Consider the following 15,161-nt stretch of genomic DNA (forward strand, 5'->3'; position numbering starts at 1 on the left):
TGAAGTTATCTACCTCACTTCTGACATGTGCACTGAGGTTGTTTTTGGCCTTTTGTTAATAAGGAAGGCCACAAGGAACGGCCTTGAACGTATTTGCCTGCATGTTGTTCTAAAAGAAAGAAGTATCCCCGAAACAGAAGTACTAGGTCAAAGACACACACACAAACCCACTTCCACCCAGAAAACTCCAACCACCAGAAACGAAGCCCTGTCCTCCTGCTCTCCCACCAGCAGAGCAAACTTTCCCAACAGCAGTGCCAACACTGCGTGTTACTGGACCTTCTCATTTAATGGGTGTTTAACCGATCGTGAGGACCCTTTTGACAAAGCCGCGTGTATCTCTTCCTCTGAACTGCAAGCCTGTTTCTCTCCTTCACCAACTCTTCTTTTGCTGCTGGTAATACTGGTTTGCAAAAGCTCTTTATATGTAATAGAAAGAGGCCCCTCTCTTATGGAAGGCTACTCTCCAAGAAATTTCCTTATCCCAAGTCAAGGTTAGCAACCTTTCTTTTCTGGTTTTAGAGTTGCGTATTTTGCTTTAGAAAAGCTGTGTCTACTCCCAAACTCTCCACTGGAAGCCAAAGAGTAATTCTGGGTGTTTTTTTTTAAGTTGAAAACTTTGCTGCCTCTTAAGCTGGTGTTTAAACAGCAATACCACGAACTTGATGTATTTGAACTTTCACCTTTGCCCAGAGGGCAGATGGGAAAATCATTCACCCCAGTTTACCAACAGGTGGACTGAAGGTTTTTTCCAACCAAGTCAAGTTCCTTAAAGACTGCCTAGACTCAGCCGGGGCCAAAGCGGCTCCAGAAAGAGGCAGTGGTCCCTGCCCTGAGGTCACGCATCATCTAGTAGGGTAAGAGACAAATACAAAAACAGCTCCAAACTCAGGTGTCCAGAGCTCAGAGCAGGGCTGTGAGAAGGAAGCGAGGCCCCAAGTCAGCACCCAGCCTGGTCCTGTGTTTATTTTCTTAAACCTGCCAGTACCAACCCTGGAAGCCTTGTCAAATCTAAGGCCGCCTTGGAGCGACCGTTAGGGCCTGCGTGCAGTGTCTCTGTGATTCTTACCCACCCACACCCCTGTTTTTCTAGGCCCAGGGCCTGTGCTCATTTGCAAGGCTGGGCAAACGCCACGGGTGACCAGGACACGGGCCTCCTGGGTGGCCTCGGCCACCCTCCACCTCAAACAGCACCCAGTCCACACCCTCTGGGCGCTTACATTTGGGCAGGACAAGCCTTGGACAAGCCCGCATACCTGCAGACCTACACCCCAGCACGCATGAAGCACCTGCAGAGAACGCTTTCCTAACCTGAGTTTTGCAAATAAACACGGGCCAAAGAATGACAAAAATGTCCCTCTATTAACTGTGTGTTTGCTCTGCTGGTTCAATTAAAAAGTGGAGTGAGCTATTACCATGTGACGATGAGATCTTAATAAAGGAATTAAACACACTGGCCCTGGCTCCGAGGCCTCCCCTCCACTCAGGCAGGTAACAACAAACAGTTCAGACGGCAGTCCAGGGTAATCCGAAAGGCACAGGCTGCCGTGTCAGTGCTCTGGTATGCTTTCTGTTTCCGGAAGATGTTGTGGGACATCATGTTGGAATCCTCAATGGGGCGAACAGGGCTGTACAGCTGCCCTCATACCTGCATGACAGATTCTCCCTAAGGGCTGAGAGGGAGCCTAGTGTGTCTGTGACACACTCCTGGCATCCGGGTTACAGAGAGCATGTCTACTGACTGCTTCTTCTAAGCTCCTGCCACCTGAATCATTCTTCCTATCAGCTCAGGGCACTACCAGTGTTTCTGGGCGAGTTCAGTTGGCAGTCCGGCTTTAAGACTGGAAGGGGGACTTCCCTGGCGGTCCAGTGGTTAAGAATCCACATTCTAATGAAGGGGATGCTGGTTCGATTTCTGGTCTGGGAACTAAGATCCCACAGGCCTTGCAGCACAGCCAAAGATAACAATGATAATAAATAGTAATAAAGAGAGTAGAAGGGGATGTTAGCAGGCCTTCCTGCAATCGTGAACTGTGTGAAGATGGAAGGCAAAGTACCCGCAACAGTTCTGCAGGCCAAGGAGGAGGGCATGAGAGGCGAGTATGAGCAGAACCCTGGAACCATGCCAACCACAAACTTAGATGGCAACCTTGGCCAAGAAGGCTAAGTAAGATATAAGGAAAACCTGGCCTCAGGATGCCAACTTGTGTTTACATACCTATTGATCAGAGTGATAAAAAGAAATCATTTGCTCTGGGAAACAGTAAAATCTACACCCTTAGATAGCTCAGTCCTGAGAGGTAACAGCAATGACCTTGAGGGCAGATGACAGCAAGGCCATCCTATACTTCCTGACATATGTGTATCTCCTGGGCTTCGCGTGGGCCGGGCTCTGCTCCTGAGGGTTCACTGCAGAGCTGCTGTGAGAAGGCATTCTCAGTTCCAAAGCTCAGGGCTCTGCCTCTAAATCTGAAGCCTTGTTTGGTCCCTAAAGAGCAGCCAACTCCATTTGGGTTACTACACATCTTCAGGTTCTTCCCTCATGGAGGACTGTCCCCCTGGGAGGCATAGAGCGTGAAGGGAGTAAAAAGCAAAAGTCTCCAGGGAGAGGGAACAGCACGTGCAAAGGCCTTGAGGCAGGAGAGAATGTGATGCATTCTGGTGACTGGTGCGGTACGATTATATGTGACAAACGACAGTGTGGCATGTGAGATGGAGCAGACAGGGAGACAAAGCCGGGCTGTGAGAGGGGCTTTGGGGCCACACAGATACCTGTCCCAAGGACAACAGGAAGCTGCCAAATGGCTCTTAGAAAGGTGACACTCAAACGTTACACTTTGAAAAGATGAAGATGGCAGGAGAACACAGAAAGCACCAGAAGCGGACCAGGGCAGATAGAGGTCCATTAATTCAGCCGTTACTATAGGAGTTCAGGCATGAGCAGAAGGTGGCGCAGACCAGGACTGCAGTGAGACGCCAGTGAGGTGCTGGACACAAGACTTTCAGGACTCGGAGGTGGATTAGAGGCCGATGCGGAGAGAGGGCGGTACATAGGGAGTGCCGCCCAGACTCCTGGATTATGGTCCTGGGCGTTCAAACGCTGCTGCCAGTCACCCATCGAGGGCCCTAGGCAAGCTCCGCTTTGGGAAGGGAAGATGACACATTGGGTTCTGAACGTGCTATAATTCAGGATACCTTAGAAGCACTGCGAAGGAAAGCTGGAAAAGCAAGTGGGTAAGCCACTCCCAGCAAACCCGAGCCCCTCCTCATTGGGTTAACAAGGTGAGCTCAGTGCCCTGCAGGGGACACCCTGCGACTTGGAGGCAACCCTTCACTGTAGGAGTAAAGGTCTGAAAGGCCTTTATCCCCACCCCAACATTTTGATGTACTTCCATGGTTTTACCTCCCAGCAAGGACGAGAGGCTCCAGAACCCCCAAATGGAGCAGACAACCCTGGGCAGCTCTGGGCGGGCCTCCGCTTCCGGGGAAGAGCCCCCTGGCCTGTGGGTTGATGGGAGGCCTCAGAAGGGCCCTGCAGATGCTCGGGGCTCTCTGCACACCCCGGCAGGTATCCTGATCTGGCTCTCACCAGGAGCCAGCAGGAACCTCAAGGATGCTCGCTCCACCAGCCTGTATCAACATTGACACCGGGAGAGCTGAGGAGCCTATCCCTGCCCCACCCCCGTCACCCCAATGCTTAGTGACCACTGCAATCAGGTCCCTGTGACATAACACTCACCCAACCCCCAACACATGGCAGGGGAGGGAGCAGAACCAACAGGTGCCCACAACCCTGACTGGCACCAGCCACAACCCAGGCTGGGCACAGACTCCCCTCCCCCCACCCCCACCGCAGGACAGGGCATCACCCGGGGACGGGACAGACGACAGATCTCGACTCAGATGCTAAAGGGAGGGGGTGACCCAAACAGCCTGCAGCCTCTGGTAACGGGCTCAGCAGCAACCAGGTGGGCCCAGGCAGCCCAGTGAGATAGGGCTGGCCCTATGGTGCCCCTTCTGGTGTTCACCGATCCCAGAGTCAGGAAGAAAAAGTAAGGTGAGAAGAGAGGGAAATGTTACCAGCAGCAACACTCCAAGGGTCAGGGTCAGAGGATGAGCCCCGCGGAGGGAGAGGTCAGAGACAGCGGGCTGATGAGCCCCTCCTCTTGTGCAGAATCGGATTTCAGCGTGAACCAAGATTCCCCATGACAACCACCCAGATCCTGCTGGCAAAAGGGGTACTAACAGAATCAGCCAGGGAGGGGAGGCGTAGTTTGAAGGTACAATTCAGGAGCAGAGGCCCTGTTCTAGCCAGACAGCTGCCATTCCCACTCGCGTCCTCCAGGGCTCCCCCAGCCCCTGCGCCCACCCGCCCGCCCACCCCCAGAGGGCAGCCCGTGCTGAGAATAGGGTCAGCTTTCAGACGGGGACAAGGCCAGCGTGGTGGCCTTGGAGCAGCCAAGCTGGCACTGGAGCCAGCTTCAACGAAAGGACTGTCATGCCCAGTGTGGGAAACAGACCACTCAGGCCTCACCTGCCCACCGAGTGAAATTCAAGGTCGGTCTTTCAAGCCCAGAGCCACCTCTGGGGCTTTATCTTTCTGATGAGAGATTAAACACTCACTTAAAATTTAAATGGACTTTTTAAAAGTCACTACTTTGATCCTTTCACAGTCTACAAGGTTTTAGAGTTGTAAAACCATTAAGATCTCTATCCTAAAGATAATCTAAGGCCTGTATTCAGGGGCTGAGTTAACTAGAAATCTGTTCTGGCCACTTAATATTCCAAGGGAACATTCTAGGGGAAGGGATGGAAAAAGACTCCATGGAGAGGTTCAGGATGGGGAGTGGGTGGGTACAGAGGAGCTCTGACAGGCCCGGGGACTTGCGGTGTGCTTCCAGACTCACAGCTTGAGCCTGTGGTTTGATACTTACGGACAGTGTCATTGCTGGAATCCCACGCCTCCACGAGCAAAGTGTAGGACCTCTGAAACACAGATAAACAACAGCTCAGTATTCAGAAACCGGGGTCAGCTCGCAAAGGTCAGGCTTTCTCGGCCTGCCTGCATGCTCTGCCAAACAAAACCGTGCGCCAAGACGGGACCCGTCTTCGCCGTGAAGCGAGGTCCTGGGTGTTCAGACCCAGACCAGCTCCCCACCCACCCCCAGCACCCACCCCAAGTTGACAGAAGACGCAGCGCTCCCTGTCGTCCACAGGCAGGTCGCCCCAAGTCCCGAGCAGGAAATGCCCCCTCCCGATTTGTGCACACTCGGCGGGTGGTTTCCCCAGACGTCCCAGCCCCTGAGCCTGTGGCCTGAGAAAGCTGCACAAAGAACTGATTCTCAGCTAAGCTACCAGGTATCTGGGCTGGGGAGTGGGGGTGCTCGTCCACTGAGGAGGGCTGCGGACTGCTGTTTCACTCCGGGCCTTGCTGGGGAGGCCCCCGGGGGCCCCCTTTCCTTTTCAGAACCCTTTGAAAGCCCTGTCTATGTGAGACCATCTCGGCTCCCACAAGTATCAGGTGACTCTAGGAAGCAGGAGGGGTGGGTAGGTGCAAAAAGACTCTGAAGACAAAGGCAGCAACCTAACTTAGGGGTGCTGTGCCGGGGGTGGGGGTGCAGTGCTGGTAGAAGATAGGAAAGAAAGTATAAAAGGAAGAAAGAGCTGCACTCCATGGTTATATTTATTGATAAACTTTATCTGTCAATAAGATCTAACATTCCAGGAATAATCAGAGTCCACTAACCAAACAAATTCCCTGGATACTGGCGGGATGCCAGCCATTCTACTGAAGGCACCTTTTATCTTTCAGCTTATCTCAGAATTCCACCTCTCCCCTCAAAATCCAAGCCATTAGCAAATTCCCACTTTTACTCAAATCTTCATTTGTAACTTAGGATGAGGTCAGTCTCACAAAACACCAGGCTTTCAAGAAAGCGTCTGCTGTCTTCGTGATGGGAAATATGTCCAGGAGGGGGTGGAATGGGAAAGGCGGGCACATGAACATTTCTCTGCACCCCTGCCTTTCACTGTCCAACACCAGTATGCTGGGAAGAGCAGCGTATATCGATCAAACACTGCGCCACAAGAAGGTAACTACAAGGTGAAGGCAAAAACAGAAGGGGGTAGGAAGAAATTTAAAAAAAAAGGAGCTTCATTCATAACTCAAGGCAAGCTTACTGCTCACACAGCGACCCAGCAGGTCTTTGAATATAAAAGTATCTTGTGATAGACCCTGCCTTGGAATTCAGCCGAAATATGTTTCATACTCAAAGCAGAGTAGGATTCCATTTCGTTCACTGATAACTGTGGGAAAATGCTCTGAGAAGCAAGCAGAACCAGGCAAGCCGGGGCATATACCCAGCCCTCTCCTGCAACCAGCCAGAGGTCCAAATTCACTGCTGTCATTGTTGATATTTTATTAGCGAAAGTTACACCTTATTTACTGCCTCTGCGTTTCCTACGATTTCCTACAAATTACAGGACCCCTCCCTGAGAACAGCAAGAAGTGAAGTTTCTCTACAGACGTGAGATGAGAGCCAGGTCCAAACGAGGCCACACGTGGGGCTGATGCTGGATAACGAAGCCCTTCACTTACAGGTCACGACAAGACCCACCTCTCCACTTGCACATATTGCTGCAATTTATCCTCTGATTAAACGCACCAACACGTGGAGTTCTGACAGACTTGCACCAGCACTAAACACGTAATGCCCACAAGCCCCACGCAAGGAAGGGCCTCTGGGATCAGCTGGCGTGACAGCAGCAACTGCTTAATGCTCAAGGGAGGGGGCGGCATCGTTCTTACACAAGGTCCTAGGAGGCCAGGCTGCCTTCAGACTCATCCTCCCAGAACTGGGAGACCTCAGAAGCCGCTGGCCAACACGCCCCGCCTTGAGGGGAAGGAGGGCCTGCATCTGGGTCTTCCCACGAACCGCCTTCTAGGAAACAGACGTGGGCTGGGGGCTGCAGCATTGGCGGTCTTGGACGGTCTCACTCCCAGGCTTCAGAGCAGGGACCACAGGTCTAGGACTCACCTCCCAGGGCAGGAGGACTCCTCCCCACCCAACCTTCAGGGCAAAGAATCCTCTCGGAGGCCCCTATTAGGGGGCACTCTCATCCCCCACTCCGTCCCCACACTATAGATCAGCAATCGAGATCATTTGGCAATGATTATTAGTTGCCAGGGAGCTTTAACTTTTCCCAGGCCCATGCTTGACCTCTGTGCATCCCAGAAGGTACATCCAGACTCCAGGGTCCAGACCACGCATGCTCACCTTATGCTGTCAAGGCCAGGTACCATGTCCCAAATCGGCATTCCACTACAATCACATCACATCCAAGTGGCCACTGCCAACCTAACCCCAAGGGAGGCCGAATCCCAAGGCCCTCCTCACAGCGTGGTATGGGGGGCAGGTGAGATGACTGGCAGGTGTTCCAACTTACTAATAAGTTCATACAAACACCCCCACCCCCAAAGAAACACAAAAGAAAACTGCACACACCTGGATTTTTCTTGGTTTCAAGCTATAAGAATAGGATTCTTATATAAAGCTACCTGGCATTCACCTATTTTTCCTTTTTTTCCCCAGAAAAACAGCCAGGGGGCAAAGCAGGAGGGATGGGCAGGATCAGGCCTTCAGTTTGGGCTCACAGAGTGAATGGCTCTGCCCCTCCCCAGCTCCAGGGAACCTGGCAACCCGGGAGGTAGGTCTCCATTCCGTGCAGCAGGAAGGAGTAATGGTCAGCTTTCAGAAGGCCCTTTGGAGAGGATGCCCTGGGATTCTACTTCGAGGAGGGTCCTGGCCTCAAAGCGCCCCCGTGCCTGCCCCCGTCCCTGGCACCTGGGCTGCGGGAGGCCTGAGTTCCGCACCCATCCTGCCTGCGGGGGTTACCTTGGCACCGGGCAGAGTGGCCAGCACTTAATTGCCACATTAAGAAGGGGGATGTGAGAAACAAGGTGATTGTGCTGATAGCTGGGAGCTTCCTTTTCCTGGCAACAGTGGCAGCCAAACCAAGCCCTGAGAAGTGGCGGCTTCCCCTCCTGCAAAGCTGACAGACAGCCAGCCCACCCTGCAAACGGCACGCGTGCAGCATCCAGAGGCCCTGGTGGGTGGCGGGGGCACGCCCTGGGAGCGCCCAGCGTGCCCGGGGGGCCACTGTATGCAGTCATCGCCCCGGTCAGGCTGGGGCCCTGGGCTCTGCTGACTCGACGGTCGCGTCCTGTGGCTGGCCCTGTATCTGCACTATTTGTGAGGCGGCAGCATTATTCCCTGTAATCCTCGTTTCAGTCAATCCGGCCACACTATTGTCCTGCCTGCGTCTGGGTGGCCAGAGTAGAATATATTCCAGGCACAAACATATTACATAAAGGCTCCAGAAATGCCATGTGTGGGCACACACGTGCTCACCCCGACAACTCACGTGTGTGGCAGGGTTTGGGCAAAGTGAGGCACACAGCAGGGACGGCCACCCCATGGCGGCCCAGCTGAAACCTCAGTCATAGAAAGCAATTTAGTCTGCAGGGCTTGACATTTCAATAGAGTCTGATCTGGTTACAAAGGGTGATTTTCTCATGAAACTCCACCTCAAAGACTCACCAAGCGGGGCCCCAAAGCTCGGATCCAGATTGGAGACTCTCAATGAGATGCCCCCACCCCCTTTCCCATCATTACCCCTACCTGTTTGAAAAGCATCCCACTGATAATTAAATGCACCAGTTACAAAAGGGTGGCGAGGTTAATAGATAGAATACCGAGAAGCCAGCCAAGCACAACCGTCCGGTTCACACAGAGCAAGCCTGAACAAGATGCCTTTCTACTCATTTACCAAAAGGGCAGAGAGACTGGGCTGAGCTGGTAGAGGACCCTGGACGTTTGACTCTTTATGTAGCACTTTTAACCACTGGGACCCACGCTGTGGAACTGCCTCCCTGCACACACACTGCACCAGAGACAAATGTCTTTGGTGCCATAAAATCAAGGGCCACGGGGGAGGGATCAGAGACCAGTATGGGAGTCACAACACAGGCACTTACCCCCCCACCAAACCACCCCCCAGCAACTCCCCACCCCCCACCGGAGCCAAGATAGAAGCAGGACATTTCAGAACCCAGAAGCCTACTCCTCCTCCCCTACCATACTCCTCCTCCTCTAGAAAACCCAAGAATCATCACTTTCCGTGTGTACTATTAAAAACATCTTCCTAAAGTTTAAAACTAGGTTAGCTGTGTTTGGGTCTAACTTTTTTTTTTTTTTTAATGTATTTAAAGACTGGAGCAGCTTGGCACCTCACCTCGGCAGAGAGGGTAGAAACATGTCTCTAGAAGTTTACCAAGGGGAATTCTCAGGAATATTTGCCTTTACGGATTACCATGCTAATTGTATGCATGTCCAGAGATTATGCATTCTTACACGGTAACTAATCTTGAACGCTTGGCACTAGAACCAGGTTCTGGCCCTCCTACAATGGGCCAGCAGCTGCTCCGAATCCAGCCCAGGCCTCTGTATTCCTGTTTTCAGATCAGGACATGAAGACTCTGTTGCCTTGGCTTCGTTTTTTCATGAACAACATTTTTCCTCCAAGCTAAACTTTACACATGCCTTCATCCAAAGGTCCGTTACAACCCTTTGCTGTATAGATTTTAGGCAGCGTTCAGATTTTTAGGCTGGCTTTCCGGGAGGCTGCGTGCTTTGTAAAGGGCTGCTGCCCCTCCTCCTCACCCATCCAACTTCCCTAAGTGCCTGCATGCCAAAAGCTCTACCAGTCTTGAGAAATGTTTGAAATCCCTGTAGAATGATGGGTGTGGAGTTGGTGGGTTGCAAACTCATGTAAGTACTGGAGATTTGAATAAGTTGCTAAGAAACAAGACAAGAAGAAGAAGAACACACCGAGGCTACACCTGGAAGAGGAAAAAACTATGAGAAACCTAGTACCTTGCACAGGGAGTCCAAGCGGGGAGCAGCCATTGTGCAGACCCACAGCACCAAGCGAGCACAGCTCAATTTTCTCCCTGGCCAGGTTTTGCAATGTAGACATATCATTTCATTGCTTTAGTATGGGGGAGGTGTTTTAGGGCAAAGGGTGTTTTCCCCATACACAGAAAGTCCCTTGCTGTGAGCATGTGCGCATGTGAGCTGTTTGTGTGCACGCACACTAATCACGTGGGTGGCACATTCTGACTGCAGAAAGGGGCCAGGTCCAATGAGAACCCCATCCCTCCACTGGCTACCCAGGGACCAGGGACCTGGAAAGTGAGAGTCGCTCAGTCATGTCTGACTCTTTGAGACCCCATGGATGATACAGTCCATGGAATTCTCCAGGCCAGAACACTGGAGTGGGTAGCCTTTCCCTTCACCAGGGGATCTTCCCATCCCAGGGATCGAACCCAGGTCTTCCGAATTGCAGGTAGATTGTTTACCAGGGAATTTACAAGGGAAGCCCCAGGGACGCAAAGGACAGCATAAAAGGCAAAGGCATGTCAGTTGCAGTCTGTAACTAACCTTATAGCATCTGATTTACCCAGTGTCAATGGCATTTAAATAAGAGGCAGAGAGGTGAGGTGCCTGAACTGCTTCTGACAAAGTTTCTCCAGATTCACTTCACTCTAGGGCCAGCAAAACAGCAGTAGAGCGAACTGGGGTTCCTAAAAAGCTTTTCAGGCTGGATAGTGGTAATTATACTAATGTATTTTTAATGAGCAGGCACTCCTGGGATTTAGTACTAATTTTGGAAAGTGCAACTTACCCATTTCAGTGATTTCTAAATGGTTATTCCCCAATCTTTTCCGTTGAGCCCAATTACCTTTGATAATGTATGGTCTTATCACTGGGTTCCCTGATTGGAGGATCGTAAATCAGGCTCATTGCTTCAAGTCAAGCCCCTTCCAGCAGCACCACTAGGGTAGTCAGAGCCACTGAAGAAAACCACCACCAGGCTGGGGCAGTGGACCCAAGTGGGACATAATCAAGAGGGCAGACCCACACCACAGAGCTTCTCACAAGGGCACTGTGATTATACTTCACATCTGACCGAATCATTTCCTCCTCTCCCATTCCAGACCATGAGCAGTTGTTTGATTTGGGTCATAATTCCAAACAAAAGACGTGAATTACACCACCTTCTAAAGTGACCTTCTTCTCTGCACTCTGAACCACCTCTCTGCCACTTTCAGCAAACCTGGGAGGACCCATGCAGATGGTAACTGTGGCTGCCTAAGGGTTAGAAGCTTTGGGGCCTGGAAGTTCAAGGTGTTTGTTTTAAAAAACCATATTCTCCTGAATTCTGTACCCAATTCAGCTATCACCTATTCAAGATAGCCCCTTTAAATAGACACACTCATTAATATTTAATTGGTAAGCTGAAATGAAGCTGTGCAATCTACTTCGATACTTATCCAGCTACCTGAGTGCTTTCACTTCAGTTAACACTCACGCTGCAATCATTCTTGCACGTTACAGACGTTAGGGTTTCTCCAGCCACACTGGAGCAAACAACAGGGCACACCCCAAGTCCACACTCCCGTGGGAAGTCAGGCTTACATGGCACAGCAGCCCTTCTGGGGGTGATGGGGTGGGGACGTGTTTATGAGGGACACAGGCATTTGGCGCAGCTTCAAAAGAACCACGCTCGCAGTGCAGCCCCAGCTGTCTTCCCCATTCGAGAAAAGCCAAGAGTCTATTTCATGGTTGGTGACCCGTGGGGCCTGGAAACCACAGAAGAGCACCAGCGAATCAATCGGCTCCCTGCCCTCAGACACCACTTCCGCTCGTTCCCATCTAGGGCTCTCTGCCAAATGTCAAAAGGAGTCAGACACACCTCTGGGTCGGCCTCCCCAGCCAGCCTGGGGAGCAAGACTCCTCGTGCTCATCCCAGCTGGTTCTCTGACCCTGCTCCCCACAAGGAGCCTCAGCCAGCCCTGAAGCTTTCCCACATCACTAATAGGATTCCTTTTATGGTCTTGTGAAAAGCGAGGGGCTCCACACAGATCCTGCCGGCGGTGGAGCCACCTGCGGGCCCCTTCCCCCTAACTCCAAACACACGGTCAAGGGCGAGGGCCGTCAGTCCTCACAGTAAACTTGGGTCCAGCCAGATTAAAACGTGGCCAACCTCTTTAGCTTAGAGTTCTCCCTAATAGGGGATTAACAAGATAAACACTCTGTAAAAGTGAAATCCCGCAACAGGCCCAGTCCTCCGTTGTCAGCGAATCCCACAAACCACAGGGGTTTATAAGCCCCTTTTAATGGCACGTTTCTGATAACTGTCTTATCTCAGACAGGCAGAGGGCACTTTGTAATGCCAGCTCCAGTCAGCGCGGGCCTCGAGAGCCGCCGGGGCTTCCCACACACTCCGAGGCCAGCTCCCTCCCCCCTCTCGCAGTCAGGATCCCAGCCCCAGCCCCGCGGTAGGAGGCGGCAGAGCGCGCCCCGTCCCAGCACGTGGTGGAGAGGACCCCGCGGGGCATCGAGCGCCCCCTCTCACCGCCCGCCCGCCCGGCGCAGGGCCGGCAAGCCCCGGTCCTGGCACCGAGTCACGCCTCCCGGGCGGCGGGAGTGGGCCAGAGGGCACCCACACGTCCCCCTCCCCTTCCTGCTGCGACCGCGCTCATCTCCTTCCTCCCATCTCGGGATGCTGCCGGGGCCCCGCCGGCAGACCCTGCCGCGGGGGACCCGGGCCTGGAGCGGCTCTGGAGCCGGGGGTCTGTGTATTTGCTCCCGCAGGGCTTGCCTCAGGCTGGCCGCCCGTTCTAGGCTTCTGCGCGCCCCCCAAGTGCTCACGGGGGCCGCGCGCCTGCCGGACGAGGGCGCACCCCCGCCCTTCCCGGGGAAGTTTGCAAACACAGCTGTTCCAGAGCCCGGGAACCGCTGGAAGTGAGGCCACCAGAGCTACGCCGCGCGGGGGCGAGGGCAGGAAGGGAACTGCAGGGGGCGGAGGCTCCCGGGCCCGCGGCGCGGGCGAGAGCCCGGCCAGCCCGCGGCGCCGGCCCCCCCAGGCCCTAACCCGGTCCGGAGGGCGCCCCCGCACGCACCGAAATCTCCCGGGGAGCAGCGGGAAGCGGGCTCCCCACACCCTCCAGGAAGGACACGCCCGCCCTCCGGGCTGCTCACGGGAAACGGGAGGGTGCCAATTGGACGGCTTTGAGAGGCCAGAATTGTGCCCAGCCGCCTTCCACAGCGCATCAGGTTTAATTGGTTGAGCAAAGATCATCCATAATGACCTCCTGGCTCGGGCGGTTACTCTGGGGCCTCCAAGTTGCAAGTTTCAACCGGCCCTCCCGGGAGCCTTGCCCGACAATACCCTCTCGAGCCCCACTTTCCACTTTTTTTTTTTTTTTTTTGCGCGTTGCAAAAAGCATCCGGACTGGGGCTTGCCAAGATCTAGCACAGAGCCCCGGCTCCCTGACCACCACCTCCATAGACGTCCCGGGCCTGCGCCGAGTTTCCAGCCAAGGCCCTTTAAATCCCTCTCCTCTCGCAAGAGAAAGCAGAGCTCGGCCCGCGGGTCCGACCCCGGCCCGGTCCGCCACTCACCGGCCAGGCGAAACTGAAAGGCAGCACGATGCGGTTGCGTTCGTTGCCGCGACTGGCTTTGAGGTCGAAGGTGTTGCCCCCGATGACAGGCGTGGACCCCGAGCCGAAGCTGCACGGCCCCCCGGCCGTGACGCGCGACTGGTACTCCTTGAGGCACACTTTGAAGTACGTGTCACACTCGTCGCGGGAGCACTTGCGGTCCCCCGGGTTCCGGGAGCCGCCGCAGCAGTTCCCGTTCTGAAGCTCCCCGTTCACGTTCTCCATGGACAAGATCTCCAGCTCGAACTGCCCGGAGGCCCCGCACACCTGCCGGCGAGGGAGGGAGAGAGGTCAGCGCAGGGGAAAGTTGTTTTCTTCGAGGGTGGAAGCGGCGACTCCCTCCCCGCCCTCCCTGACGAGCCCTTGGCGCCAAGTGAAACTCATTTTGCAAAACTGGGTGCAAGGACTCAACGCGATTCCCGGGCTTAAGAGGCTCGAGTGTGGGAACAATCCGACACGACGGTCCCCTGGGAACAGGAGCGGCGCGAACCCGCCGCCTGGAGGGTACATTTGGGAGCCCGGGGGTCCCCCTGGTCCAGGTGCAGCCTACCGGGCGCAGGGGCCCAGGCGGGAGCCGGAGCCCCAGGGCTCCGAAGCCCGCTCCAGACGCTCAACCGCAGGCGTCCAGGAGCGCCGCGAGGGGAAAGAGAGGGCGGGCCGGGGAGGGAGGCCCGGCGGGCTCCTACCTTGGCTCGCAGGGCGCAGAGCAGGGCGAGCAGGAGGCTCAGGGGGCGCCCGGGCCGGCCGCGCGTCCGTGGGGACCGCATCGCTGCGCCGCGCGCCGCGGGCACTCGGGACGCCGCCGCCGCTGCTGCTCGCGCTGGTGCTGCCGCCGGTGCTGCCGTCGCCGCTGCCCCTGCGGCCGCCGCGTCCCGGCTCTAATATACTCCGCCGATTGGAGCATGCACGACTGGAAAACAACACCACTTTTCAAAAGCCCTTTCAAGAGCGGCCCGTTCCAGAAGGCAAAGAGCCCGGCCTCCTTTTATTATTCTGATGGCTTCTTTGAGGCGCTCCCCCTCCTCTTCCACCTCCTGGCTTTCTTTCCTTCTCTCGAGCTCTTTTATTATTATGATTATGCGCAGCCTTTTATTCCCTTTCAGATCAGCTGCTTGAAGAGGAGGGAGGGAGGGGAGGAAGAAAAAAAAAGCCGGAGCCCAGCTCGCGGTCCAGCCGCAGGTAGCACAATGACGCGTGCCCGCTCGCCCGGCTCTCGGAGAGGGACTCAGGGAGCCGGTCTGGGAGCCGCGGCCCGGGCTGGCCACCTCTACCCAGCGCGCGGGGCCGGCGCATGCGCCCGTTCATATTCATGAGGGGCGTGCCCACCCGCGCCACGCCCCCGGCGCTGGGGGGAACGGGGAAGGGCCCGGGGGCTCCGCGGCCCGCGGGGCGGCGCGGGTGCTTCGGGGCCGGTGCAGACCTCCTGGCTGCGGGCGTTCGGGCCCAGCGGGAGCGGGTGGAGCGCGGGGGGACGTGAAGGCTCTATTGCTCGGGTGCGCGCGGGCCCCGCGCAGACCGCCCCCTCGGGCGCTCCGGGCAGTGAGCCGCCGGCTGCACGTCGGGGTGTAGGCGCCGCGGCGCTGCGGAGCGGTC

The 15,161-nt window shown here is 55.1% G+C and overlaps 1 protein-coding gene across 1 annotated transcript in view; it reads right to left on the reverse strand.

The window, feature by feature from the left end:
* JAG1 (jagged canonical Notch ligand 1) overlaps positions 1-14,853 on the reverse strand; it is a 44,573-nt gene extending 29,720 nt beyond the window's left edge. The window contains exons 1-3 of the mRNA XM_061435614.1: positions 14,255-14,853; positions 13,530-13,835; positions 4,935-4,986 (exon numbers count right to left, since the gene is read on the reverse strand). Coding sequence (XP_061291598.1) covers positions 4,935-4,986; positions 13,530-13,835; positions 14,255-14,335 — 439 coding nt within the window. The 5' untranslated portion in view covers positions 14,336-14,853. The remainder of the gene's footprint in view (positions 1-4,934; positions 4,987-13,529; positions 13,836-14,254) is intronic.
* Between the last annotated feature and the right edge of the window lie 308 nt (positions 14,854-15,161).

Source organism: Bos javanicus, chromosome 13 (genome assembly GCF_032452875.1).
Source record: "Bos javanicus breed banteng chromosome 13, ARS-OSU_banteng_1.0, whole genome shotgun sequence".
NCBI lineage: Eukaryota > Metazoa > Chordata > Mammalia > Artiodactyla > Bovidae > Bos > Bos javanicus.